Here is a 26,633-nt window from a genome sequence, read left to right as displayed (position 1 = left end):
GTTGATGAACTATTTGCTATTCTTTCAATTAAAGGGCCTTTAAATTATTTCAAGGAACATCTAATTGGTCAGATACAGTGGTACCTCGACATACGAGTTTAATTCGTTCCAGACCCGAGCTCGTAAGTCGATCAACTCGCATCTCGAACGAATGCCTTTAGACTTTGATTTTTGCACCGAGATAACTGGAAGCAAGGAGATTCTTGCGCCACCTAGTGGAAGCTCGGCTCGTATCCCGAATTTGAGCTCGGGTGTCGAACAGAAATTTCGCTCGTGTCGTGGCTCGTAACTTGGACTACTCGCATGTGGAGCAGCTCGTATCTAGAGGTACTACTGTACTATATTATATATGTAAGAAAATTAGGATTCATTTATATATATTGCTGATCTCTGCATTCAAGAGCAATGCTTCTGAAATATAAATTAAAGCCATGAAAAATAAGTCAAATGGTCAATATTTTTGTTAGATAATAGTAAATTGGCTGTTTTCCTTCAAAATTATTCTAAACCACACCATCTAATAAAATAATAAGAGCCAGGGTGGCACAGCAGGTAGAGTGCTGTACTGCAGGCCACTGGAGCTGACTGTAGATCTGTAGGTCAGCGGTTCAAATCTCATCACCGGCTCAAGGTTGACTCAGCCTTCTATCCTTCCGAGGTGGGTAAAATGAGGACCCGAATTGTGGGGGCAATATGCTGGCTCTGTTAAAAAGTGCTATTGGTAACATGTCACCTCTGCCGTCAGGCATGGGGGAATTGAACATCCCTCCCCCTTCTCCCCCGGGCCTATACAATTTATGTATGGTATGTCTGTGTGTATGTCTGGTTTAATAATGGGGTTTTTAAATATTTTTTAAATCTATTAGATTTGTCATGAATTGTTTTATTGTATGCTGTGAGCCGCCCCGAGTCTACAGAGCGGGGCAGCATACAAATCTAATGAATGAATGAATGAATGAATGAATGAATGAATGAATGAATGAATGAATGAATGTTGTAAGCCGCTCTGAGTCTAAGGAGAAGGGCAGCATAAAAATCGAATGGATGGGTGGGTGGATGGATGGATGGATGGATGGATGGATAAATAATCTAATGAAATGTTCAATGTTATGAATAATTTGTTCTAACATTACTTCTGAACTACCACTGGACAGTCTAAGAAATAGATTCTTATATATAGTGCTTCAGAAAATAACTATTCATAATCTATCTCTACCATTCAGGGATTTAATTCACACCAGCACAGAGTGATGGGAATCAGCTTTCATTTGTATTCATCCAGCTCTAATATTGCATCTGATGACAAAATAGAATCGATTGAAATAGAATTAAACCCTGAGTGGAAACAATGGAATTTTCTAGGAGTTTTATAAAATTTAATCTTACAAAATTCTGTATTGTCTTCCTTTTATGATTTGAACTGATCAATTGACATAATGGAAATGTTCTTGCCCTGTCATTAATATTTTTTAAATAATAAATAGAGTGAATTAAGCATTAATTATTTTCTTGGTTAGGACTTCTTTTCTATCCCAGGCTATTCTTAAAATCTATACAGTGATACCTTGTCTTACAAACTTAATTGGTTCCGGGATGAGGTTCTTAAGGTGAAAAGTTTGTAAGACGAAACAATGTTTCCCATAAGAATCAATGGAAAAGCGATTAATGCGTGCAAGCCCAAAATTCAGCTCTTTTGCCAGCCGAAGCGCCCGTTTTTGCGCTGCTGGGATTCCCCTGAGGCTCCCCTCCATGGGAAAACCCACCTCCTGACTCCTGTGTTTTTGTGAATCCCAGCAGTGCAAAAACGAGCACTTTGCTGGCAACGGAAGTCCGGAGGTGGGTTTCCCAGCGAAGAGAGCATCAGTGAAATCGCAGCATCGCAAAAACATCGAAGTCCTTGAAACCCCACCTCCGGACCTCTGTGTTTTTGTGATGCTGCAATTTCACTGAGGCTCCCCTCGCTGGGAAACCCCACCTCCGGACTTCCGTTACCAGTGAAGCACCCGTTTTTGCACTGCTGGGATTCCCATGCTGGGATTCCCCTGCTGGGATTTCTCTGCAGCATCACAAAAACACAGAAGTCCAAAGGTGGTGTTTCCCATGGAGGGGAACCTCAGGAGAATCCGAGCAGCATAAAAATGGGTGCTTCGCTGGCAACGGAAGTCCAGAGGTAGGGCATCCCAGCAGCGACGGTGGGTTTGTAAGGTGAAAATAGTTTGTAAGAAGAGGCAAAAAAATCTTAAAACCCGGGTTTGTATCTCGAAAAGTTTGTATGATGAGGCGTTTGTAAGACGAGGTATCACTGTACTGAAGTTTAGCCTTGATTGAAAGTAGGAGTTAACATTTTCCAGTTTTCTTGCAGAACCAATGATTAAATTCTCCGAGGTGAAATACAACATTCAAGAACCACAGGAACCTGGAGAAATTGCAGTTTTAAAGATCCCAATCTTGCGACTTGGAGATAGTTCCAAAGTTTCTATTGTAAGAATTCATACGAAAGATGGTTCAGCTACTTCTGGAGAAGATTATAATCCAATGTCTGAGGGTAAGAGTCTGATCCTAAACGGGACATTGCAATTAATGTTAATGCATAAGATTTTTTAAGAAAATGTAGAATTAGATATGTTTTGATGCTATGAAATGTGAGTGCAAAACGTGACTGATGGATATTCATATTTTACAAATATGACCCAAATTGTTCGTTTATTATTATTATTATTATTATTATTATTATTATTATTAACTTTAGATATTGAATTTAAAGAAGGAGAAACTGAGCACTTTGTGGAGGTTGAAATTTTGTATGATGGAGTGAGAGAAATGCGTGAAGCATTTACAGTGCATTTGAAACCTGATGAGAATATGGTGGCTGAGACACAGGTAAATTATTATTATTTATTATTATTTATTAGATTTGTATGCCGCCCCTCTCCGTAGACTCGGGGCGGCTCACAACAATAACAAGAACAATGTAAGAACAAATCTAATAATTTAAAAAACACTAAAAACCCCATTATTAAAAGCAAACATACACACAAACATACCATATATAAACTGTATAGGCCCGGAGGAGATGTCTCAGTTCCCCCATGCCTGACGGCAGAGCTGGGTCTTAAGAACTTTACGAAAGGCAAGGAGGGTGGGGGCAGTTCTAATCTCCGGGGGGAGTTGGTTCCAGAGGGTCGGGGCTGCCACAGAGAAGGCTCTTCTCCTGGGTCCCACCAAACGACATTGTTTAGTCGACGGGACCCGGAGAAGGCCAACTCTGTGGGACCTAACCGGTTGCTGGGATTCATGTGGCAGGAGGCGGTCCCGGAGGTATTCTGGTCCGATACCAAATACCCAAGTGGTTTTCCCTGTAGTTTGTAATCAGTTGAGGATGATTCAGAAATGTCAAAGCATTAACAACCATAGCTTTTCAGAATTCATGGAAGTCTGCTGTTGGGAGACAAAACTGGAAGCAAAGCCTTTGCTCAGACCTGCTTCTATCTTTGGAAAGTTTAGGAGCATTGCTTCCAACCAGGCATTCGGCATTAATTAATGTTGTGGTTAGCTCTGGCCCAGCTCCTGCCCCAAGGAATGTGCAGGTGGATGTGGGGGAAACATCCACATGCCGCAGGCCTGTTTTGCTCCCGATGGAATCTGACGACGAAGCCTCCTCTGACCAAGGAAGTGTGAGTGACAAGGAAGAGGGGAGTTTGGCAGACAGCCCAGGAGGAGATCAATCATCTGTATCATCCTTGGATTCTGAACAAGAATTAATGACACATCCACGCATGCGTAGAGTGATGCATAGGAGACAACAACTGAAGGATTATTACAAGAGAAAATGAGGCCACCTGTGGTTGGATGGGGCTGCTGTAATTATTGCTACAGATAAAAGTGCAACCTGGTGTTTTAGCCTCATGGCAGTTTATCTGATTCATTGTTTCATCAAGATTGTGGTTTTGTGCTGTTCAAGATTATGTGTGGACTCTCTGGACTTTAGAATTGGACTCAATTTCCCAGTTATTGGGTAGCAATTGGATTGCATTTAACCTGGGCCTTGCGTGTACCAGAAAATCCCTTTGACATTTAAAAAGGGAGCTGTTTCTGTTTTTCTGTTTATAAAAACTTTTGGGTTTTCCTTTTATCGTGTGGTGTATGTCTTCCTGGACTAATTACCTTGTAATTACGGGCAGTTGAAACACGCTGGCAGAACAATTAAATTTAATGTTTTGGCTTGATTTAAAATCTCTGCCCTTAGACTGATCATTAGACTGACAAAATAAGTGTCGGTGCCGTCCAATAATATCCAATTGCCTCTCAGTGAAAAATAGTTTTGGCATGCTTGAATTCTAGATCTGAATCTATATCTTTCTAGAAAATATGGATTGATCCATAATGATCAATCTATCAAGATTGAATTGCCCTAGATGTTTTCTTTTATCAGATAAGGTGGAAAGCAGTTTCCTTGTTGATATGTTTTCAGAAGCATGGAATGGTTCTATGGATTCCCTTTGTCAAGTGAATAATTTATTCCTCTAACAAAAAGAAACTTTTAGATTCATCCTTTATAATGAATAGTCATGGCGCAAGACAAGTCTTATGAACCTACATCGTAACTCAAGTTTAAGATATCATGAAAAGCTTTATATTTAGAGAAAGAAACTGTTTATGTTTTTTTTACCATTCAGATGAATAAAGTCATTATATACATTGAAGAAATGGATACCATGGCAGATGTGACTTTCCCAGCTGTGCCACAAATTGTATCACTTCTGTTGTATGATGATACTTCCAAAAGCAAAATAAAACCCCAGCCTCCCAATGGATATCCTATTGTGTGTGTAACGGTACGATCCATCTTTTTTCAAGTTATGATGTCTTAATTTTTCTACTACTAGATGGGGAAAAATAATCTTTTAAGGTTCTGGAAGGTTCCATTTTATCAGTTCATATCAGTTGTTTACTTGATTATTGATATCTCTTTAAAAACAGAGAAAGTTTAATAGTGAGGACATTTGTTATAGTTTTTGTTTCGTGTGCCCTCATGTTAAAAAATCGTGTTAATGCCAATTTCACAGAAAAGAGACTAATATAAAGGAATAGACGTCTGCTTAATATTATATTTGCATTCTCCATAGAATTAAAACCTAATCTAAATCTTCTTGCAACTTCCTAGAAACAGTAATACTAATACAATGGTACCTCATGATATGAACCACTCGTGATACGAACCCCTCGTGATACGAACCTAGGGTTCGGAATTTTTTTGCCTCTTACAAACTTTTTTCGGCTTACGAACCCACCACAGATCACAAAATGGCGCTCCACTGGGGGGTGCCGCCCGTCTGTCACCTTTTAAAATAGCCGGGGGGCTTCTTGGCGTTCTCCCGAACCTGAACTTTTTGGGAGGGCACTGAGAAACTCCGCCGGAAGTTTGGGTTCCGGAGGCCGCCAAGAAGCGCCCGGCTGTTTCAGAAGGTTACAGCAGGGCAGCGGCACCCAGCGGAGCACTGTTTTTGCAATCAGCGGCGGCATTTTCAGCTGATCTGGAGGGTGGAAAGGAGGTGGGGAATCCCAATAGGGAATTCCATGGGTGGAGCTTTGACGTCACGAAGACGTCGTTCCTGGGGGCCACGTTTCATCTTACGAACTTTTCGCCTTACGAACCTATTTCCGGAACCAATTAAGTTCATAAGACAAGGTATTACTGTACTTCATTCTTACTTTTTCCTGATTTTCTAATAGATAATATCTTTTTTTCATTCAAGCTTTAATAAATTGAGGTCCTTCCATAACATTTAACTTTTACATTTAGATGCCAAAGTCAGTAATACTTAATTCTCAGATAAGATGAACATAAAATAAGATTTATGAAATGGTAACAAAAATAAAGGATTTGCTAAATACTCTAGTGCAGTGATGGCGAACCTATGGTACGGGGGCCACAGGTGTTACACAGAGCCATATCTACTGGCACGTGAGCTGTTGCCCTAGGTCAGCTCCAACATGCGTGTGCTGACCAGCTGATTTTTGGCTCACACAGAGGCTCTGGGAGGGCTCTTTTGGCTTACAGAGGGCATTCCCCCCCCCAGTTCCAGGGAAGCCTTTGGATCCTGGGAAGGGTGAAACGCGAGCCTATTGGGCCCACCAGAAGTTGGGAAACAGGCTTTTTCTGGCCTCCAGGGGGCAGCATTCCCTCCCTGAGCATTGAATTATGTGTGTGGGCACTCGCACATGTGCAATAGCATGCATGCTCTTTCGGCACCCGAGGAAAAAAAGGTTCGCCATCACTGCTCTAGTGAAACAAAAAGAGAGGAAAATCATCTTAATTAAGCATTTTCATGGCAAAGATGTAAACATAACTAATTGGATATATTGTATGCATCTTGACGTTTAGGCATGCAACCCCAAATACTCAGATTATGAGAAGACTGGATCTATTTGTGCTGCTGAAAACATCAATGACGCAGTGACCTTGTATCGTTGGCTTGTAAGTGCCCCAAGTGGCATGGATGGTGTGACCAGCCCGATGCGTGAAGTGGATTCCAATACTTTCTTCACTAACACCAAGTCAATTAATTTGGACTCCATCTATTTTCAAGCTGGCTCCAGGGTTCAGTGTGCAGCACGGGCTGTTAAGGCCAATGGTGATGTGGGCTTAGAACTGTTGAGTCCCATCCACATAATAAATAGAGAAGAAGGTAAGTTTAATAAACCATTAAGTGAGTCTGAATACTTTTATTCAGATAGAACATTCTTTCAGAGAAGTGTTTTCAATGAAAAAGATGGAACAATTAGAAGAGCAATTATTAAGTTAGTAGCAAAGGGAGCTAGATATGACATTTGACGTTTGCACTTCAATATATTTATTGTAGTAGGTATACAGTGTTCCCTCGATTTTCGCGGATTCGAACTTCGCGAAAAATCTATACCATGGTTTTTCAAAAATATTAATTAAAAAATGCTTGGTGGGTTTTTTCCCTATACCACGATTTTTCCTGCTCGATGACATCATATGTCATCGCCAAACATTCATCCGCCTTTAATAGATATATTTTTTTATAAACTTTAAAAAATAAACATGGTGAGAAATAATCTGAATGGTTGCTAAGGGAATGGGAAATTGTAATTTAGGGGTTTAAAGTGTTACGGGAAGGCTTGTGATACTGTTCATAGCCAAAAATAGTGTATTTACTTCCGCATCTCTACTTCGCGGAAATTTAAATTTCGCGGGCGGTCTCGGAACGCATCCCCCACAGAAATCGAGGGAACACTGTACTTTAATTAAAAATAATAATAATTCAAAATTAATATCTTTAAGAACCTGTGTAACTTAGCCAAGTGAAAAATAGAGATAATAGCTTTATAACTAGGAGTGTTCCTCTGTGTTTATGTCATTTGAAAACAAGCTTATAACATTTTGGTTTCCATACATGTAAAGAAAACATAAAGTTGGCTTGCATAGTATCCAAAGGATCTGTGTTGCTCTAAGCCTGCATTTAATCTCATACACAGAGCTGGCCTTCTCCAGGTCCCAACCACTAGACAATGTCGCTTGGTGGGACCTAGGGGAAGAGCCTTCTCTGTGGGGGGCCCGGCCCTCTGGAATCAACTCTCCTAGGACATTTGTACTGCCTCAACCCTCCTTGCCCTTCGTAAGAACTTGAAGACTTATTTATGCCGCCAGGCTTGGAGTCATTAGATCCCAGCCTGAATGCTTGTATGCCTGGTTTGTGTGTGAGTGAATGATTTTGATATTTAACTTTTATAATGTTTTAGATTAATTATTTAGTTAATTGGATCCAATTGTATTTGTACACTGTTTTATGGTTGAAATGTTGTGAGCCGCCCCGTGGCATACAAATCCAATTAATAAATAATAAATAAATAAATATACTACACACACACACACACACTTATGCGTACAGACACACAAGAGCTTCCGTGACAATATTAGTAACTTAATGACGCTTGGAGAGAGCATTTAGACTCATACAATTCCATATGAGGCATTTATCAGCATTTACTATTAAACCATGAGCATAACTAAAATTATATTAAGATACTACAGATAGTCCTTGATTTACAATATTACATTTAGTGACTGTTAGAAGTTACAATGTCCCTGGAAAAAAGTGACTTGTGACCATTTTTCACATTTAAAGCATCCTGTGATCATATGATCAAAATTTGGGGACTTGGCAACTGGCTCATATTTATGACAAATGCCATTTCCCTGTGATCAGTTTTGTGATCTTCTGATGAGCAAAGTCAATCAGCAAGCCTGTCAAGAAAGGTGGTAAAATAAGACAAAATTTACAATTGCCGTGCTTATCAGTGGAAATTTTGGACTCAGTTGTGGTCATAAGACAAAGACTTCCTGTACTTATTTTGCATAATTGTGTAAATTATGCAGAGTCACATTAATGAGAGGTCGGGCCTGATTTAAATCAACCAATCAGTAAATGGTATTGTTTTCCGATAGGTTTGTGCCAACCACGTATTCTGGGTACAGTTGGAGCAGAACCTTTCTCAGCCAAAATTCATTACATGGGTCCTGATGATCCTGACTATCCAAACCTGATCAGGTTTTCGGTTAACATGCCTCATATAGATGGTAAGTACCAGGCATATTATTATTATTATTATTATTATTATTATTATTATTATTATTATTAAAGATTTGTATGCCGCCCCTCTCCGAAGACTCTATTTACCACTAGAACCAGAATAGATAGATAGATAGATAGATAGATAGATAGATAGATAGATAGATAGATAGATAGAGATACACACACACACACACATACATACATACATACATATATACGCAAACACACTCTTGTATGTGCATATTTAAATTTTAAAAAAGTAATATGAAGTTTCACAATTATACATTGGAATAATGCAATAAGAATGTCAATAAAGGTTATCTTATCTTATATGGGAAATGACTATTACTTCAGTGTACTTTAGTTCCATAAAACATTATACTTCATCTACAAAAGATTTAGATGTTCTTTGGCAACTAACTACAAGCATTTTTCTTAACCCTGCTTTGAAATTTGAATTACTGTTGTAAAGATTATCTGAATCTTTCATATGCTCTGAATGTAGCATTGTTAATGTAATGTAATCACCCAGCTACTTTTATTATTAGTGCATAAAATATCTAATGGACAATTTCTGATTTCAGGAATGTTGCCAGTGATCTCAACCAGACCATTGTCCAATTTTGAGTTGACACTGAGCCCGGATGGCACTCGTGTAGGCAATCACAAATGCTCCAATCTCTTGGATTATAATGAAATCGAAACAAAACATGGCTTCATCACAGATGGTATCAAGAATCCAGAAGTGATCGGAGAAACTTCACCCTATCAATACAGCAGCAACATACGATCCGCTAAGACTTTACGTTTCTACCGTAATCTCAATCTGGAGGCCTGCCTGTGGGAATTTATCAGTTATTATGACATGTCCGAACTGGTAACTGACTGTAGTGGCTCCATTGGGACAGATGGTCAGGTAGGCTCCGTTGAAGAAAACCAAATATCTATTAACGCAAGGATTTTGCTTAGTTGAATACACTGCAAGTCATAGTATGAAAAACCAGAACAGATTATTCCTTCATTTAAACCAATAATATACAGAATCAAGATATACACTGTTGCCTCAGTGCTCAACTGCTTCAAAACTCATTGAATTTGGTACTCAGTGCATTTTGACATGAAAATGTTGTCTTGGCACTTGTCTTTGGTTTGGTACTCGGCTCACTGCAATATAGTTATAGTTATAGTTAATTAGATTTGTATGCCGCCCCTCTCCGAAGAGTCGGGGCAATAGGAAGAGGGGGACAGCTGTGGAGAGCAAACAGGAAGTCAGACATGCAATTTTATGTTTAATGTCCATAACAGTTCAATTTCAATTAGAAAATCAACCGAGATGAAATAACAAAAGCTTTGCTGATAGCGCATTTAAAAAGATGCTCTTACAAGCAAATTAGTTATTTGGCGTTTCAAACAGATTGCCACTTTTAAAGTGATTAGAATGAATGAATGAATGAATGAATGAATTTATTTATTTATTTATCTATTTATCTATTTATCTATCTATCTATCTATCTATCTATCTATTATATTATTATTATTATTATTATTATTAAGATTTGTATGCCACCCGTCTACGAAGACTCTATTTACCACTAGAACCAGAACAGACAGACAGATAGATAGAGATACACACACACACATACACACACATACATATACTGTATACACAAACACACTCTTTTATGTGCATATTTACATTTTTTAAAAGTAATATGAAGTTTCACAATTATACATTGGAATAATGCAATAAGAATGTCAATAGTTATCTTATCTTATATGGGAAATTATTATTACTTCAGTAAGGTCCACATTCAATTATGTACTATATATTTAAATTATAGCCCTGTAGTTTAAACAGGCAGGGAGAAGAAGGCGTGTTTGCATACAAACAAAAGGGAGAATTTGACTTGCATGCCATCTCTTAATCAAAGTTATATTATTACAAGTTATTACTGATGGGTGGTTACATTCAGTTTTGCTTTAGGTTTTAAACATGTTCTCAGCTGCTTGAAATCCTGAAGATTATTTTGAGTGTTAGGTGCCAGTTTTTTGTTTTTTTTTAATCTGGAGTTTTATTTACTTCTTCGAATACAAGCGTTGATCAGTTCACTTCTTATTCTTCATCTGGTTTGCTATCAGTTCTAAAAGCAGGAAATTGGTGGTGATGATGATGCTTTAATCTTTAATCACCAGAAATAATACTTTTGAATATGAGCAAGTTCACTTTTGAAAATTCACCGGAGGTAAGAGATGAATGTGAGATTCTTAGTATCAACTTAATCCCATAATAGGCTCTTGATTGTAATCTTAGATTGCCACACACTCTGGGATGACTGTCAAGTTGATTTTAGAGTGGGTTTTGTTCTTTGCCAGGGTTGCATTTCAGAAGAAGGCTGTCTCCTTAAATTTTGGCCAACATTTCATTCTCTCACACTTTATCATAAGCTGTTAAATTCATTTTTCAAGCATTAAAGTAGATTTCTACTTTGCAACAAGAAACATTTGTTCGGGAGCCAACACATATCAGAAAATAAATAAACAAGGGACCGAAAGGAAGGTCTGATGATGAGATTTTATTTATTTATTTATTTATTTATTTATTTAATTTATTTATTTTGTCCAATACACAATGGGGGTTTTAGTGGGTATATATCTATATACACATAGTAAAATACATGATGAAGGTTATAGAGGAGATACTCATAGTAAAATATATCTAAGAAGGAATAGAAAAGAAGGTATATTTTATTTTATTTTTTTATTTATTCATTCATTCATTCATTCATTCATTCATCCAATACACAAATACATAGGAAGAAAAATAGACATGTAGTAATATATATAAGGGTAAAGTGAACTTAGAGGAGAGGATATATGAAAGAAAGAAAATATATATGATAAGTGAGAGAAAGGAAAGACAATTGGACAGGGGACGAAAGGCACACCAGTGCACTTATGTACGCCCCTTACTGGCCTCTTAGGAACCTGGAGAGGTCAATCGTGGATAGTCTAAGGGAGAAATGTTGGGGGTTAGGGGTTGACACAATTGAGTCCGGTAATGAGTTCCACGCTTCGATAACTCGATTGTTGAAATCATATTTTTTTACAGTCAGGTTTGGAGCCATTTGTATTAAGTTTGAATCTGTTGCGTGCTCTTGTGTTGTTGCGGTTGAAGCTGAAGTAGTCATGACCGGTATGATGTTGCAGCATATGATCTTGTGGGCAATACTCAAATCGTGTTTTAGGCGCCGTAGTTCTAGGCTTTCTAGGCCCAGGATTGTTAGTCTGTTTTTGTAGGATATTCTGTTTCGAGTGGAGGAGTGAAGGGCTCTTCTGGTGAAATATCTTTGGACATTTTCAATGGTATTGATGTCTGAGATGTGGTATGGGTTCCAGACAGATGAGCAGTAGTCTAGGATGGGTCTGGCAAAAGTTTTGTAGGCTCTTGTGAGTAGGGTGAGGTTGCCTGAGCAGAAGCTGCGTAGGATCAGGTTAACAACTCTAGTATAGTAATAGAACATATCAATGAAAGAATAGAAGAAGAGATATAGGAATAGAAGAAAGGTATAGGACATATAGGAGAGCAATAGGACAGGGGACGGAAGGCACTCTAGTGCACTTGTACTCGCCCCTTACTGACCTCTTAGGAATCTGGATAGGTCAACTGTAGATAATCTAAGGGTAAAGTGTTGGGGGTTTGGGGATGACACTATGGAGTCATCCATATTATGTTCAGAAAAGCTGTGATTTTAACTCCTGAAGATCCAGTATGAGCATAGAGTGATCTAATGCTGTGCTATTTTCCAGGTGCTGAATCTGGTTCAATCGTATGTCACACTTCGAGTGCCCCTCTATGTATCTTACGTCTTCCATTCACCTGCGGCAGTTGGGGGCTGGCAACATTTTGACTTGCAATCTGAGTTGAGGCTCACTTTTGTATATGATACTGCCATTCTATGGAAAGACGGCATTGGAAGTCCACCAGAAGCAGAACTGCAAGGTAAATTATAAATATTTCCTTTTTTTCTTTCTTTCCCAGAAAAAAATTTACCTTAAGAGATTAGTATGGAAAACTGGCTACTACAGAATAGAATAGAATAGAATTTTTATTGGCCAAGTGTGATTGGACACACAAGGAATTTGTCTTGGTGCATATGCTCTCAACGTACATAAAATAAAATATAAATTTGTCAAGAATCATGTGGTACGACACTTAATGATTGTCATAGGGGTCAAATAAGCAATGAAGAAGCAATATTAATAAAAATCTTAGGATATACGCAACAAGTTACAGTCATACAGTCAACATGGGAGGAAATGAGTGATAGGAATGATGAGAAAAACTAGTAGAATAGAAGTGCAAATTGAGTAGGAAGTCTGACAGTGTTGAGGGAATTATTTGTTTAGTAGAGTGATGGCGTTCGGGGAAAAACTGTTCTTGTGTCTAGTTGTCTTGGTGTGCATTGCTCTGTAGCTACGTTTTGAGGGTAGGAGTTGAATGTGAAAACTCAGCCTCTTACACACAATTAGCCATTCGTAGCTCTATGGAACGTCACAAGAAAAGAATAGCTGTTTTCTGTTGTGGTTAGCTCTGGCCCAGCTCCTGCCCCAAGGAATGTGCAGGTGGATGTGGGGGAGAAATCCACATGCCGCAGGCCTGTTTTGCTCCCAATGGAATCTGCCGATGAAGCCTCCTCTGACCAAGGAAGCATGAGTGACAGGGAAGAGGGGAGTTTGGCAGACAGCCCAGGAGGAGATCAATCATCTGTATCATCCTTGGATTCTGAACAAGAATTAATGACACATCCACGCATGTGTAGAGTGATGCATAGGAGACAACAACTGAAGGATTATTACAAGAGAAAATGAGGCCTCCAGTAATTAGGGCTGCTGCTATAAATAGCAGAGTATGGGTTTGGCCGTTGTGAAAGAGTATCTGATTGCAGTTCTTCAGGAATCGTGTGTTGCTGTTTTCTGGACTTTGTTTGTTGATTTTTCACGCCTTTGAAACCAAAGCAGAGCAACGTGTTTGTTGGAAGAAGAAGGGGTGTGAAGTTTCTTCACAGCTTCTAGCTAAGTACTTAATGACTGCTTAAAGGAAATTGTACAGACTACCCAGTTGTTTTGGGACAAGTGCTCTTTGCAATACAAAAAGAGTGCTTAGTTTATTTTGAATTTTGTGATAAAGAACATTGTTTTGAATTTTCAAACGTGTGTGTGTCTGAAATTTGTACCCTTGAATTTTCGGGAGGCTCCTACCAGAGAGCCTGGCAGAACAGTTTCTAGGCTAGATTTATTTATTTATTTATTTATTTTATTTCTTAGATTTTTATGCCGTCCTTCTCGTTAGACTCAGGGCGGTTTACAACATGTTAGTAATAGCACTTTTTAACAGAGCTAGGCTATTACCCCCACAATCTGGGTCCTCATTTTACCCACCTCGGAAGGATGGAAGGCTGAGTCAACCTTGAGCCGGTGATGAGATTTGAACCGCTGACCTTCAGATCTACAGTCAGCTTCAGTGGCCTGCAGTACAGCACTCTACCTGCTGCGCCACCCCGGCTCATTGCGGTGAACAACTTTATCCAGCCACTTGCAGAGTGACAGCTGCTTCAAAGCCAAGCTATCTTTTAAAACAAAATTTGAATTATTTATGTTATTCTATTTTCATACTTGTTGCTTTATTTTATCATAGCAATTATTTTGCCTCATTAACTGCTACACAATGCTAGGTCTTGTGGTACCTGCAATCCAGCGCATTTGAATGATACCAAACAACGAGTCCTTTTATGAATATTTCTAAAATAATATAATGGCTGCTTACATCTAGGGTCTCTTTACCCAACCAGTATGCAAATCAATGATGAAGGCCGATTGGTGGTCCATTTCAAGACGGAAATTCGATTCAGGGGGCAGTTCATAATATCCCATCCAGGTAAGACCAGCATTTTGTACGTTTTCTGAGTATCTTTTCTGAGTTAAAAATTGCTTTGTGGGTCTGTGATTTAATGTGAATCTCATAAACAGTAAGGAACCTATGGTTGGAACTGGGTTTTATCATCTTTTCACGAAAAACTGGATTCCCTAGTGCAGTGATGGCAAACCTTTTTTCCCTCGGGTGCCGAAAGTGCATGTGTATGTGTTATAGTGCAGGTGCGAGGGCCCACACCCATAATTCAATGCCTGGGGATGGTGCCCCTCAGAGGTCCTCTAGAGCAGTGTTTTTCAACCAGTGTGCCGTGGCACACTAGTGTGCCGTGAGACATGGTCAGGTGTGCCGCGAAGCTGAGCAAGAGAGAGAAAGAGAGAGAATGAAAGAAAGCAAGAGAGTGAGAGAAAGAAAGCAAGAGAGAGAGAGAAAGAAAGAGAGAGAAAGAGAGAGAGAGAAAGCAAGCAAGAGAGAAAGAAAGAAAGCAAGAGAGGGAGAGAGAAAGAGCAAAAAAGAGAGGAAGGAAGGAAAGAAGAGAGAGAGAGAGAAAGAAAGAAAGAGGGATGGAGAGAGGAAGGAAGGGAGAGAAAGAGGGAGAGAAATAGAGCAAAAGGGAGGAAGAGAGAGAGAGAGAATTTTTTTGTCCAAACTTTTTTTATTCCCCCCCATTCCCCCCCCTGCTCAATGTGCCCCATGATTTTGTATATGTAAAAAATGTGCCGCAGCTCAAAAAAGGTTGAAAATCACTGCTCTAGAGCAGTGTTTTATAACCAGTGTGCCGTGGCACACTAGTGTGCCGTGAGACATGGTCCGGTGTGCCATGGGGAAATTAAACATGGGTCTCCAAACTACGATCCGCATGCCGGATACGGCCCACGGAGGCCATTTATCCGGCCCGCCGCCAGCCGCCTCCATCCTAACATAAACATTCCCCTCATAATCTCTCCAGCTATCAGCGACAGGAAGAGTGGAGGCACAGGGAACGCTCACTGACCAATCACCTTCTAGGATTCATCCCGACCACTAGCGATGAACCAATAGCAAGCCGCCTCTCATCCACACCCAGGAAGGTTATGTGTATCCTGTGATGTATATAGATATTTCACCTTTTTCTTTTTATAAGAGGCCCCGGCAGAGGGTGATATACAATGCATCACAATGTTAGATTAGATTTATTGGATTTATATGCTGCTCCTCTCCGTAGACTCAGGGCGGCTCACAACAATGGTAAACAAAACATAGTAACAAATCTAATATTTCGCAATCTAAATTACAGTTTTAAGTTTAAAAAAAATCCAAAAGAACCCCAATATATAAAAAACAAGCACACAATCGAATCATACACAAAAACTACATGGGCAAGGGGGAGAAGTTTCAATTCCCCCATGCCTGACGGCAGAGGTGGGTTTTAAGGAGTTTCCGAAAGGCAAGGAGGGTCACAATGTTATCTGTATTGTATAAGGCCTCCTGAAGGGTCTTCTTAAAGAGCTCAAATGTCTATATACACCATCAAAACAGACAGAACCAAGGCCCCTGCACCCAGCTGACTATGGGATGTGAACCCACAACCTCAGGGAGAACTCTAGTATTTATCAGAAACCTTACCTAGAAAGCAAACTTCTCAATCTGACAGTAGAAATGCTCTGAGGACTTAAAATGTTACACAAGTACCCAACATTTTCTAAAATTGATTTTGTCCAGTCTCTATAATATAGAAAGAGCATTTGCCAAATTGATTTGAACCCACAACCTTGGTGAAAGCCCCAGTATCTATTACCGGGATTGTATATATGAGGGGTTACATGGGACTGTATATATGTGGGGATGTTAGATGGGACTGTATATGAGGGGATGTCATTTTGGATGGTGGTGTGCCCCAGGATTTTATAAATGTAAAAAATGTGCCACGGCTCAAAACAGGTTGAAAATCACTGCTCTAAAGGCCTGAAACAACCCATTTCCCAACTTCTGGTGGGGCGGTAGGGCTGTTTTTGCCTCTGGAGCCTGGGCAGGGCAAAAATGCCCTCCCTCATCCCCCCGGAGACTATCCTCCCAGAGCCTCCGGGCGAGCCAAAAATCAGCTGGCCGGCATGCACATGCAAATTGGAGCTGAGCTAGGTAATGGCTTCCATGCCAGCAGATATGGCTCCTCATGCCACCTGTGGCACCCAGGCCATAGGTTCGCCATCACTGCCTTAGTGAGAAGAGAAGAGCACATGTTTGCCAACTTCCTTCTGTCTTCAAAACATTTGTATTTGTATTTATTAGATTTGTATGCCGCCCCTCTCCGAAGACTCAGGGCGGCTAACAACAATAAAAAAGACAATTTGAACAAATCTAATATTAAAAATAATCTAAAAAACCCCCAATTTAAAGAACCAATCATACATACAAGCATACCATGTATAAATTCTGTAAGCCTAGGGCGGAAGGGAAAATTTCAATTCCCCCATGCCTGATGACAGAGGTGGGTTTTAAGGAGCTTGCGAAAGGCAAGGAGGGTGGGGGCAACTCTGATATAAGGGGGGAGCTGGTTCCAGAGGGTCGGGGCCGCCACAGAGAAGGCTCTTCTCCTGGGTCCCGCCAAACGACATTGTTTAGTTGACGGGACCCGGAGACGGCCAACTCTGTGGGACCTAACCGATCGCTGGGATTCGTGCGGCAGAAGGCGGTCCCGGAGATACAAATACAAATAATTTTTTGCCAATTTCCTTCTGTCTTCAAAACATACAGCAAGGATTTGCTGTTCCTACCCTAGTCCATCTCCTTATGTCCTGGTTCTTTGGCTTCCTAAATTGGAATAGGAAAGATAGTTCCATTCCACAGTGTGTTGGAATAACATCAATGAACTTCATCATAAAACGGGTCTTCCACTTTTGCAGGTACTTCTCTGACTTCTATGGTGATGTCATCTGACCACCCTGGCCTTACCTTCACATTGAACCTTTCTCAAAGTGAACAAACCTTCAATCAGCCAATGCAGCAATGGAAGTTTCTTTCTGATTTTGCTGTGAGTACTAACTTAATTATTTTGCGGTAGTTTTTATTGGTGTTTTTTTAAAGGGCCAACATTAAACTCACTTACACTTGCAAGACTGTGATGCTGAAGTTTAGATTAGGTTCTACTTTTCGAAAATACTTTTTAGTGTGCTATAAATAATCAAAGGTAAATGAACCAACGCTTAATGTATGGCTTGAAAATAGACTTTGGATAGCTTAGGAACAGATATTTTTGCATGCATATTCAGTAAAAATGCAAGCATATGAATCAGTTTTGTGTCTTTTAAGACTATATAGTATATGGTATCACTGATATACAGTACATATTAATCTCAATATATAGATCTTTGCTATAGTGTTATTTCTGTAGAATGTTATATTATGTTAAGGCTCTTCCCCTGGGGCCCGCCAAACGACATTGTTTGGTCGATGGGACCCGGAGAAGGCCAACTCTGTGGGACCTTATCGGCCACTGGTCCAATGCTATGTAGGGCTTTAAAGGTCATTACCAACACTTTGAATTGTGACCGGAAACCACCAGTGCAGGCCACGGAGTGTTGCAGAAACGTGGGCGAATCTTGGAAGCCCCACGATGGCTCTCGCGGCTGCGTTCTGCACAATCTGCAGTTTCCGAACACTTTTCAAGGATAGCCCCATGTAGAGAGTGTTGCAGTAATCGAACCTCGAGGTGATGAGGGCATGAGTGACTGTGAGCAATGACTCCCGGTCCAGGTAGGGCCGCAACTGGTGCACCAGATTCACTTAATGGAAGCAAGACAAGTCACAAAATGGGTCAAAGTCACTTAAAAATTGTTTCATTTAGTAACATACATTTTGGGCTCAATTGTGGTTGTAACTCAAGGACTACCTGTATTTTCGTTTCTGTGTCTTTTTCCAGGTACGTGACTATTCTGGCACTTACACTGTGAAACTTATCCCTTGTGTTGCCACACCCAGCCAAGAATATACCCAGCCTGGCATCTGCAGCCCACGGGAGCCAATCACCTTTGATCTAGATATCAGGTTCCAGCAGGTAAAGTATTTCAGGACTTTAATGTTCTCAACTAATGAAGCATTTTGATACATTTCTCTGAAATATCACTTGCTAATTAAATTGGCTTAATTGCAGTATCAGGGCCAAAAAATATGAATCAATTTTACGTGTTTGTTGTTATAAACTGACTTTAAGAACTGGGCCATAAATATTTAAAATTCTAGCAACAGATTTTTCTCACTTGCACACTCTCTAAATCAAAATCTGGTCATATTCAATTGGTTTTTCTCAACTTGAGGTGGCATTAGGGCTAAACATCTGTTTGGAACCCATACCACATTTCTGACATTAATACCCTCGAAAATGTCCAGAGATACTTCACCAGAAGAGCTCACCACTCCTCTACCCGTAACAGAACACCCTACGAAACTAGACTTACAATCCTGGGTCTAGAAAGCTTAGAACTAAGACGCCTCACATGAGCTAGGTATTGCCCACAGGATCGTATGCTGCAACGTCCTGCCTGTCAAAGACTACTTCAGCTTCAACCACAACGTGGAATTCACTACCGGATTCTGTAGTATCATCCCCTAACCCCCAACACTTTACCCTTAGACTATCCACGGTTGACCTCACCAAGTTCCTAAGAGGTCAGTAAGGGGCGTGCATAAGTGCACCAGAGTGCCTACCGTCCCCTGTCCTATTGTCTCCCCTATATCTCCTATATCTTCTCTTCTATCCCTATATAGAAACATAGAAACATAGAAGTCTGACGGCAGAAAAAGACCTCATGGTCCATCTAGTCTGCCCTTATACTATTTTCTGTATTTTATCTTAGGATGGATATATGTTTATCCCAGGCATGTTTAAATTCAGTTACTGTGGATTTATCTACCACGTCTGCTGGAAGTTTGTTCCAAGGATCTACTACTCTTTCAGTAAAATAATATTTTCTCATGTTGCTTTTGATCTTTCCCCCAACTAACTTCAGATTGTGTCCCCTTGTTCTTTTTCTGCTATTCTCTCATAGTTATATTTCACTCCTTTATTTTCTCCTTTACCCCCCCTTTAATACATTCTACCTGATTATATCCTCTATAACCCTCATTGTGTATTATTGTGTATTGGACAAAACAAACAAATAAATAATTCTGACAATTAGAATTGCAACATATCTGTAGTGTCAGATTAGATAAGTGTGCCCTATAGTTTATATTGCCTTTAAGGTAGAGATTATAGCACTAAACACTGAGTACAGTGTTCCCTCGCTTTTCGCGGGGGATGCGTTCCGAGACAGCCCGCGAAAGTTGAATTTCCGCGAAGTAGAGATGCGGAAGTAAATACACTATTTTTGGCTATGAACAGTATCCCAAGCCTTCCCTTAACACTTTAAACCCCTAAATTGCGATTTCCCATTCCCTTAGCAACCATTCAGATTATTACTCACCCTGTTTATTAATTAAAGTTTATTAAAAAAATATTTATTAAAGGAAGATGAAAGTTTGGCGATGACTTATGACGTCATCGGGTGGGGAAAACCGTGGTATAGGGGAAAAACCCGCAAAGTATTTTTTAATTAATATTTTTGAAAAACCGTGGTATAGACTTTCCGCGAAGTTCGAACCCGCGAAAATCGAGGGAACACTGTATACCTATAAATGTCTCTGATTTAAGACCGTCAGTTGAAAATAACAGCCATATATTAATTGAACGCTTTCCTCTCTTGTAGTAATATTTAGTCACATAAATGTTGTTTCACAGTTGCATCACTCTAGGACCGTGATGGTGAACCTCTGGCATCCATACCCAAAGTGGCATGCAAAGCCATGACACCTGGCACGCTTGGCCTTGCTTATTCGTCTTCCATGCATGGCGATCAGCTGTCCTTTGTGTGCACGGTAGCGCCAAAAACTGGCCTGCACATGCGCACTGGCCAGCTGATCATTAGGCGCGCATGCGTGCTAGAACCAAAACGTTTGGTGTGGTCTCGGCAAGCGAGTGATGTTTCCGCATGACTTTATTTGCCTTCAGTACCTAAAGGTTTCACTATCATTGCTCTAGGATGTTATGTGAGTCGTGAGAGTCCATGCGGAGAAGGGCGGCCTAAAAATCTAACAAATCTAACAAATAAATGCAATCTTTTCTGTATAATGGATTATAACGGATTCTGCCATAAGGGATTATTAGAAGTCACCTTAATGCATGTTGCAAAGACGGGGGCATTTTTGCCATTCCCCAGCACCCAAGAGCTCTCTGCAGGCAGGGGGCAGGGCTTTGGGACAGCAAAAATGACTGCATTTGGTGTATAAGACACACTGACACTTCCACCCTCTTTTGGTGGGGGGGAAGGTACCTCTTATACCCCCCAAAATATGGTAGTTCTTGAAGCAATTATTTATAAACACAAATCATGGACCACACTCTGTTCTTTAGTTCTACTCTCTTGAATGCTCTTGAGTATTTCTAATAATCTTGAGAATAAACTGCAGATTTTTGCTAGATTTTTGCTAGAAAGACTATTGAAATTACTTCCCTTTGCTTTATACAGGTCAGTGATCCTGTAGCAGCTGAATTTAATCTCAATACTCAAATGTTTCTGCTCTCCAAGAAGGATCTGTGGCTATCTGATGGCTCTGTTGGATTTGGAGAAGAAACGGATGTCTCATTCGCAGAGGGTAAAGTCTGCTTGAACATACAGCGGAGTGGACCAATGAACCTCTCTGGCCAGGATAGGATAATGCTCTGAGGATTCCTGTCCTATTACAACATTTGTAATTGAGCAAGAAAGGTTTTTTTTGGCCCATTTGTACTATGAATTAAAAAGCATATTTAAAATTACAGTGGTGCAGATGAATAAATATCTTTGTATGAAATGCTTCTTTCTAAAAATTAAGATGCATTGTGTAATGTGACTGTGCAAAAGAATTTCGTTAGAAAGCCAAATTCCTGTTTTTATATTGACTAATATATTACTGAAATTGTAACCGGGATGACCAAAAGATATATTAAATCCCTAGTTTAACATCATATAAATAATCTTTACTTGTGTCCTGAATAAAGACTGACCCCTGGTGAAGAAAAATAGAATTGCAGGAATTTCCGCTAAAGGCAAGTAAAATGCTGAACTAAGCATCTAGGCGCAATATAAAGCATTTATCTTAATAGCTCAAAGTAAGGGCAGTATTTATATAGAATTATGAAATAATACTAGCCAACCATTGTTGAGAGACGAATAAACACAATTGTTAAAACAAGAAAGTATAAAAACATTTTAAAACTATATAAAAGAAATCTAATTTATCCAGAATGCATGTCTTCTCTAAGTTCTGTGCAATGTGCGATGATGCATGGAAAATAATTTCCTATTTATTGATTGATTGATTGATTGATTGATTGATTGGATTTGTATGCCGCCCCTCTCCGGATACTCGGGGCGGCTAACAGCGACAATAAAACAGTGTACAATAGTAATTTGGTATTAGAAATGATTAAAAATCCATTAATATAAAAACCAAACATACATACATACATACCATGCATAGAATTGTAAAGGCCTAGGGAGAAAGAGGATCTCAATTCCCCCATGCCTGGAGGCAGAGGTGGGTTTTAAGTTGTTTACGAAAGGCAAGGAGGGTGGGGGCAGTTCTAATCTCTGGGGGGAGTTGGTTCCAGAGGGCCGGGGCTGCCACAGAGAAGGCTCTTCCCCTGGGTCCCGCCAGGCGACATTGCTTAGTTGACAGGACCTGGAGAAGACCCACTCTGTGGGACCTAACTGGTCGCTGGGATTCGTGCAGCAGAAGGCGGTCCCTGAGGTAATCGTGTCCGGTGCCATGAAGGGCTTTATAGGTCATAACCAACACTTTGAATTGTGACCGGAAACTGCGGAGTGTTGGTGTAACGTGGGCATATTTGGGAAAGCCCATGATTGCTCTCGCAGCTGCATTCTGCACGATCTGAAGTTTCCGAACACTTTTCAAAGGTAGCCCCATGTAGAGAGCATTACAGTAGTCAAGCCTCAAGGTGATGAGGGCATGAGTGACTGTGAGCAGTGACTCCCGGTCCAAGTAGGGTCGCAACTGGTGCACAAGGCGAACCTGGGCGAACGTCCCCCTCGCCACAGCTGAAAGATGTTTCTCTATGCCGGCTTCCTGGGCTTAGCATGTCTTCTTAAAGTGATAGCATGCTGTGTTGATTTTATCAATATATGCCAAGCATACATTGTTCATAAATATTATTGTTCATAAATTTTAGGCCTTTGTACTTTAAATGCAAATTGTGACTTACATTGTTTCATTTGTACAATTATACATTTATTTAATTTATATTGCATGATTTCTAAACTTTACATTTTAGCATTAGTAATGTTTAATTATTGTATTATAGATTGTATTAATTAACAATTTGTTAACTACTCAAACAATGTGATTACATCCGGGAATATAGGATTTAGATTTACTATATATATCAATCTGTGTAATAGCTTGTAGGCTTGAAGATATTTCCTCTTTGAATGGCACATGAAATATTATTACTTGGTTATTAAATTTGGGGAATTATATCCAAGGGCTTTTTGAGCCAGTGTTGGTTTTGATCTCATGTTTCTTTAATTTTAGGTTCAGAAATCTACGGCCGTGTCATGGTGGATCCTGTTCAGAATTTAGGGGAATCTTTCATCTGTAATATTGAGAAGGTTTTCTTATGTACAGGAGCTGATGGGTATGTTCCCAAGTATAATCCAAGTAACAAAGAATATGGCTGCCTAGCTGACTCATCTTCCCTATTGTACAGATTCAAAATCCTGGTATGTATGCTAATATTACACTAATAGATTCTCAGGAACATCATTTTTAACTTTGAACTTAATAATATACCACTATTTCTTCATTCCCTAGGATAAAGCTCAACCAGATACACAATCAAAAATGTTTGGAAATATGGCATTCCACGCCAAACTAGCAGTTGATCACATTGATGGCTATCCTTTGGTAAAACAGCCTGGTTCTGATGGATTCAGCATGCTGTCAACTCCATTATTCCAGGTAAAAAAATGTGGGTAAATAATAATAATAATAATAATAATAATAATAATAATAATAATAATAATAATAATAATAATTCTTTTAATATTAGATTTGTACATTATGTATTGTTGTTGTGAGCTGCTCCGAGTCCTTGGAGAGGGGCGGCATACAAATCTAATAAATTATTATTATTATACTACAAGAAAGCATAATAATAATAATTTATTAGATTTGTATGCCGCCCCTCTCCGAGGACTCAAAGCGGCTCACAACAACAATACATAATGTACAAATCTAATATTAAAAGAACAATTGTAAACCTTTATAATAAAAAACAAACCATACATAAAAAACCATACTAGCTAAGGGGCATATCAGTTTCCCCATGCCTGGCTACATAAGTGGTTTTTCAGGAGCTTTCGAAAGGAATGGAGGGTAGGAGCAGCCCTAATCTCTGGGGGGGAATTGATTCCAGAGTGCCGGGGCTCCTACAGAGAAGGCTCTTCCCCTAGGTCCCACCAGCCAACATTGTTTGGTCGACGGGACTCTAAGGAGGCCAACTCTGTGGGACCTCACTGGTCGCTGGGATTCGTGTGGCAGAAGGCAGTCTCGGAGATAATCTGGTCCTATGCCATTTAGGGCTTTATAGATCATAACCAACACTTTGAATTGTGCCCAGAAACTGATCGGTAGCCAATGCAGTCCACCGAGTGATGGCGAGATGTGGGCATTTCTTGGAAGGCCCAAGACTGTTTGCGCGGCTGCATTTTGGACAAGTTGAAGTTTCCAAACACTCTTCAAAGGTAGCCCCATGTAGAGAGCATTGCAGTAGTCAAACCTCGAGGTGCTAATGGCATGAGTGACTGTGAGCAAAGATTCCCTGTCCAAATAGGGCCGCAACTGATGCACCAGGTGAACCTGGGCAAACGTCTTCCTCGCCACAGCTGAAAGATGGTGCTCTAATGTTAGGATCGAGTGGATGCCCAAGGTGGATCGAGGAGGACGCCTAGGTTCCGTACCCTCTCCAAGGGGGTCAGTAATCCCCCCCCCCAGGGTGATGGATGGACAGATGGAATTGTCCTTGGGAGGCAAAACCCACAGCCACTCTTATCAGGGTTGAGTTTGAGCCTGTTGACACCCATCCAGACTCTAACAGCCTCCAGGCACCGGCACATCACTTCCACTGCTTCACTAACTGGACATGGGGTGGAGATGTAAAGGTCATACTGTTATTGCATGAAAATGGCATCATGCAGGCTGGTGTGCATTTACTGGAGTCTGTCTTTTTCATTTTGCTTGGGTTTTTTTAATTTTATTTCATCTGTGCGTTTTTTTTTAAATCGAATAGGTAGCAGTGGGTCGAGAATGGTACATCCACACGATTTACATGGTCCGATCACGTGAAAATGCTCATAAGGGCCTCGGAAAAAGAAGTGTTGAGTATCACTATGTTTTATCTCGCAATAACAGCACTTCACATCTTAGTCGTTCTCGGAGAGCTGTTTCTGAAATTCCTGCTCTTGCCCAAGATATCGGTGCTGATAAGAATAGAGGAACAAATATCCAGCATATAGTTCTTGATCGATCTAATAAAATCACATTCAAGAAGAAAGAATGGTCTCCCGCAGGTAAACCTTACGAAAAGCCAGTCCTGCAAATCCCAGGCAGTAATGCAGAAGAGAAGATAATTCCCATTATTGGAGGTGCAATTGGACTATTGCTTCTTCTCTGCACTGTTATAATTATTATATTACTTCTGAAGCGAAAGGGACATTCAAATGATGGGAAAACGACCTCATTTGCCAATCATTCCAACAGTAATGAAACTATGACAACACAGCAGAGCAATAGTGATAGCTCTGAAGTTTAACAGCATTGATGATGACTCTTTGAAGATTCTACAGAATGGAAACCACAGGGGGCTGGGTGAGGTAGCTATGGAATTAGGCTGCTGCAGTTTTGGTGCTATGTTGTGTGAGATTCAGCATTTGGAAGAAAAGTTTAGCAAAGAGAATGTGTATAGAAATGTGACTTATTTATAACCTCCCGCACAACAAACTCCCAGGAACACAGGAGGATATCCTGAAATACAATGTTAATTAAATTCAGCATTTGACCCCTGAAAGGGTGCTTTTAAAAAAAATCCATTAGCAGGTATAAGTGTGCCTTATCTATCAACATGAAAGCCTGGTGCTATTCAAAGGGATACTGATTTCCTTTTCATTAACTTGTATAGTGTTTTATACCATTTTTATATGAAAGGGTGGGAGGGAAGTTAAGAAAAAAGGTAAAATTTTTAACTAAATGGGATACAAGCAAATATCTATAATGGAATCTGTATCGAAAAGCAAAACACTGTACAGTGATCCCTCGATTATCGCGAGGGTTCCGTTCCAAGACCCCTCGCGATAATCGATTTTTCGCGATTTAGGGTTGCGGAAGTAAAAACACCATCTGCGCATGCGCGCCCTTTTTTCATGGCCGCGCATGCGCAGATGGTGGAGTTTGCGTGGGCGGCGGGGAAGACCCAGGGAAGGTTCCTTCGGCCGCCCAGCAGCTGATCTGCTCGGCAGCGCAGCGAGGAGCCGAATCAGGGTTTCCCCTTTGCGTGGGTGGCGGGGAAACCCCTATTCGGCTCCTCGCTGTGCTGCCGAGCAGATCAGCTGCTGGGCGGCCGCAGCAGCAGCAAGCAGACGAAGATCGGGGTTTCCCCGCCGCCCACGCAAAGGGGAAACCCCTATTCGGCTCCTCGCTGCGCTGCCGAGCAGATCAGCTGCTGGGCGGCCGCAGCAGCAGCGAGCAGATGAAGATCGGGGTTTCCCCGCCGCCCACGCAAAGGGGAAACCCCGATTCGGCTCCTCGCTGCGCTGCCGAGCAGATCAGCTGCTGGGCGGCCGAAGGAACCTTCCCTGGGTCTTCCTCGCTGATGCCCCCGCTCGCCCGCCCGCCCGCCCACCAGCAAGAGGGGGAGAGATAGAGAAAGAGAGAGAAGGAAAGAAAGAGATGAGAGAGGGAGGAAGAGAGTGTGAGAGAGGAAGAAGCAAGAGAGAGAAAGAGAGAGAGAAAGAAAGATGAGAAAGGAAGGAAGA

General features: G+C 40.6%; 1 protein-coding gene across 1 annotated transcript in view; it reads left to right on the top strand.

Annotated features, from left to right (window-relative positions):
• FREM3 (FRAS1 related extracellular matrix 3) overlaps positions 1 to 25,952 on the top strand; it is a 93,931-nt gene extending 67,979 nt beyond the window's left edge. Inside the window, exons 11-24 of the mRNA XM_070757762.1 lie at positions 2,363 to 2,545; positions 2,750 to 2,880; positions 4,677 to 4,835; positions 6,386 to 6,689; positions 8,474 to 8,605; positions 9,185 to 9,516; positions 12,408 to 12,600; positions 14,431 to 14,535; positions 17,412 to 17,539; positions 18,428 to 18,562; positions 21,072 to 21,198; positions 23,137 to 23,324; positions 23,416 to 23,562; positions 24,893 to 25,952. Of these exons, the coding sequence (XP_070613863.1) occupies positions 2,363 to 2,545; positions 2,750 to 2,880; positions 4,677 to 4,835; positions 6,386 to 6,689; positions 8,474 to 8,605; positions 9,185 to 9,516; positions 12,408 to 12,600; positions 14,431 to 14,535; positions 17,412 to 17,539; positions 18,428 to 18,562; positions 21,072 to 21,198; positions 23,137 to 23,324; positions 23,416 to 23,562; positions 24,893 to 25,414 (2,786 nt within the window). The 3' untranslated portion in view covers positions 25,415 to 25,952. The remainder of the gene's footprint in view (positions 1 to 2,362; positions 2,546 to 2,749; positions 2,881 to 4,676; positions 4,836 to 6,385; positions 6,690 to 8,473; positions 8,606 to 9,184; positions 9,517 to 12,407; positions 12,601 to 14,430; positions 14,536 to 17,411; positions 17,540 to 18,427; positions 18,563 to 21,071; positions 21,199 to 23,136; positions 23,325 to 23,415; positions 23,563 to 24,892) is intronic.
• The last annotated feature ends 681 nt before the right edge of the window (positions 25,953 to 26,633 follow it).

The sequence above is a fragment of the Erythrolamprus reginae genome, chromosome 7, assembly GCF_031021105.1.
Source record: "Erythrolamprus reginae isolate rEryReg1 chromosome 7, rEryReg1.hap1, whole genome shotgun sequence".
Lineage (NCBI taxonomy): Eukaryota > Metazoa > Chordata > Lepidosauria > Squamata > Dipsadidae > Erythrolamprus > Erythrolamprus reginae.
The sequence above is the reverse complement of the archived record's forward strand: the minus strand, read 5'-3'. Positions and strand labels throughout refer to the sequence as shown.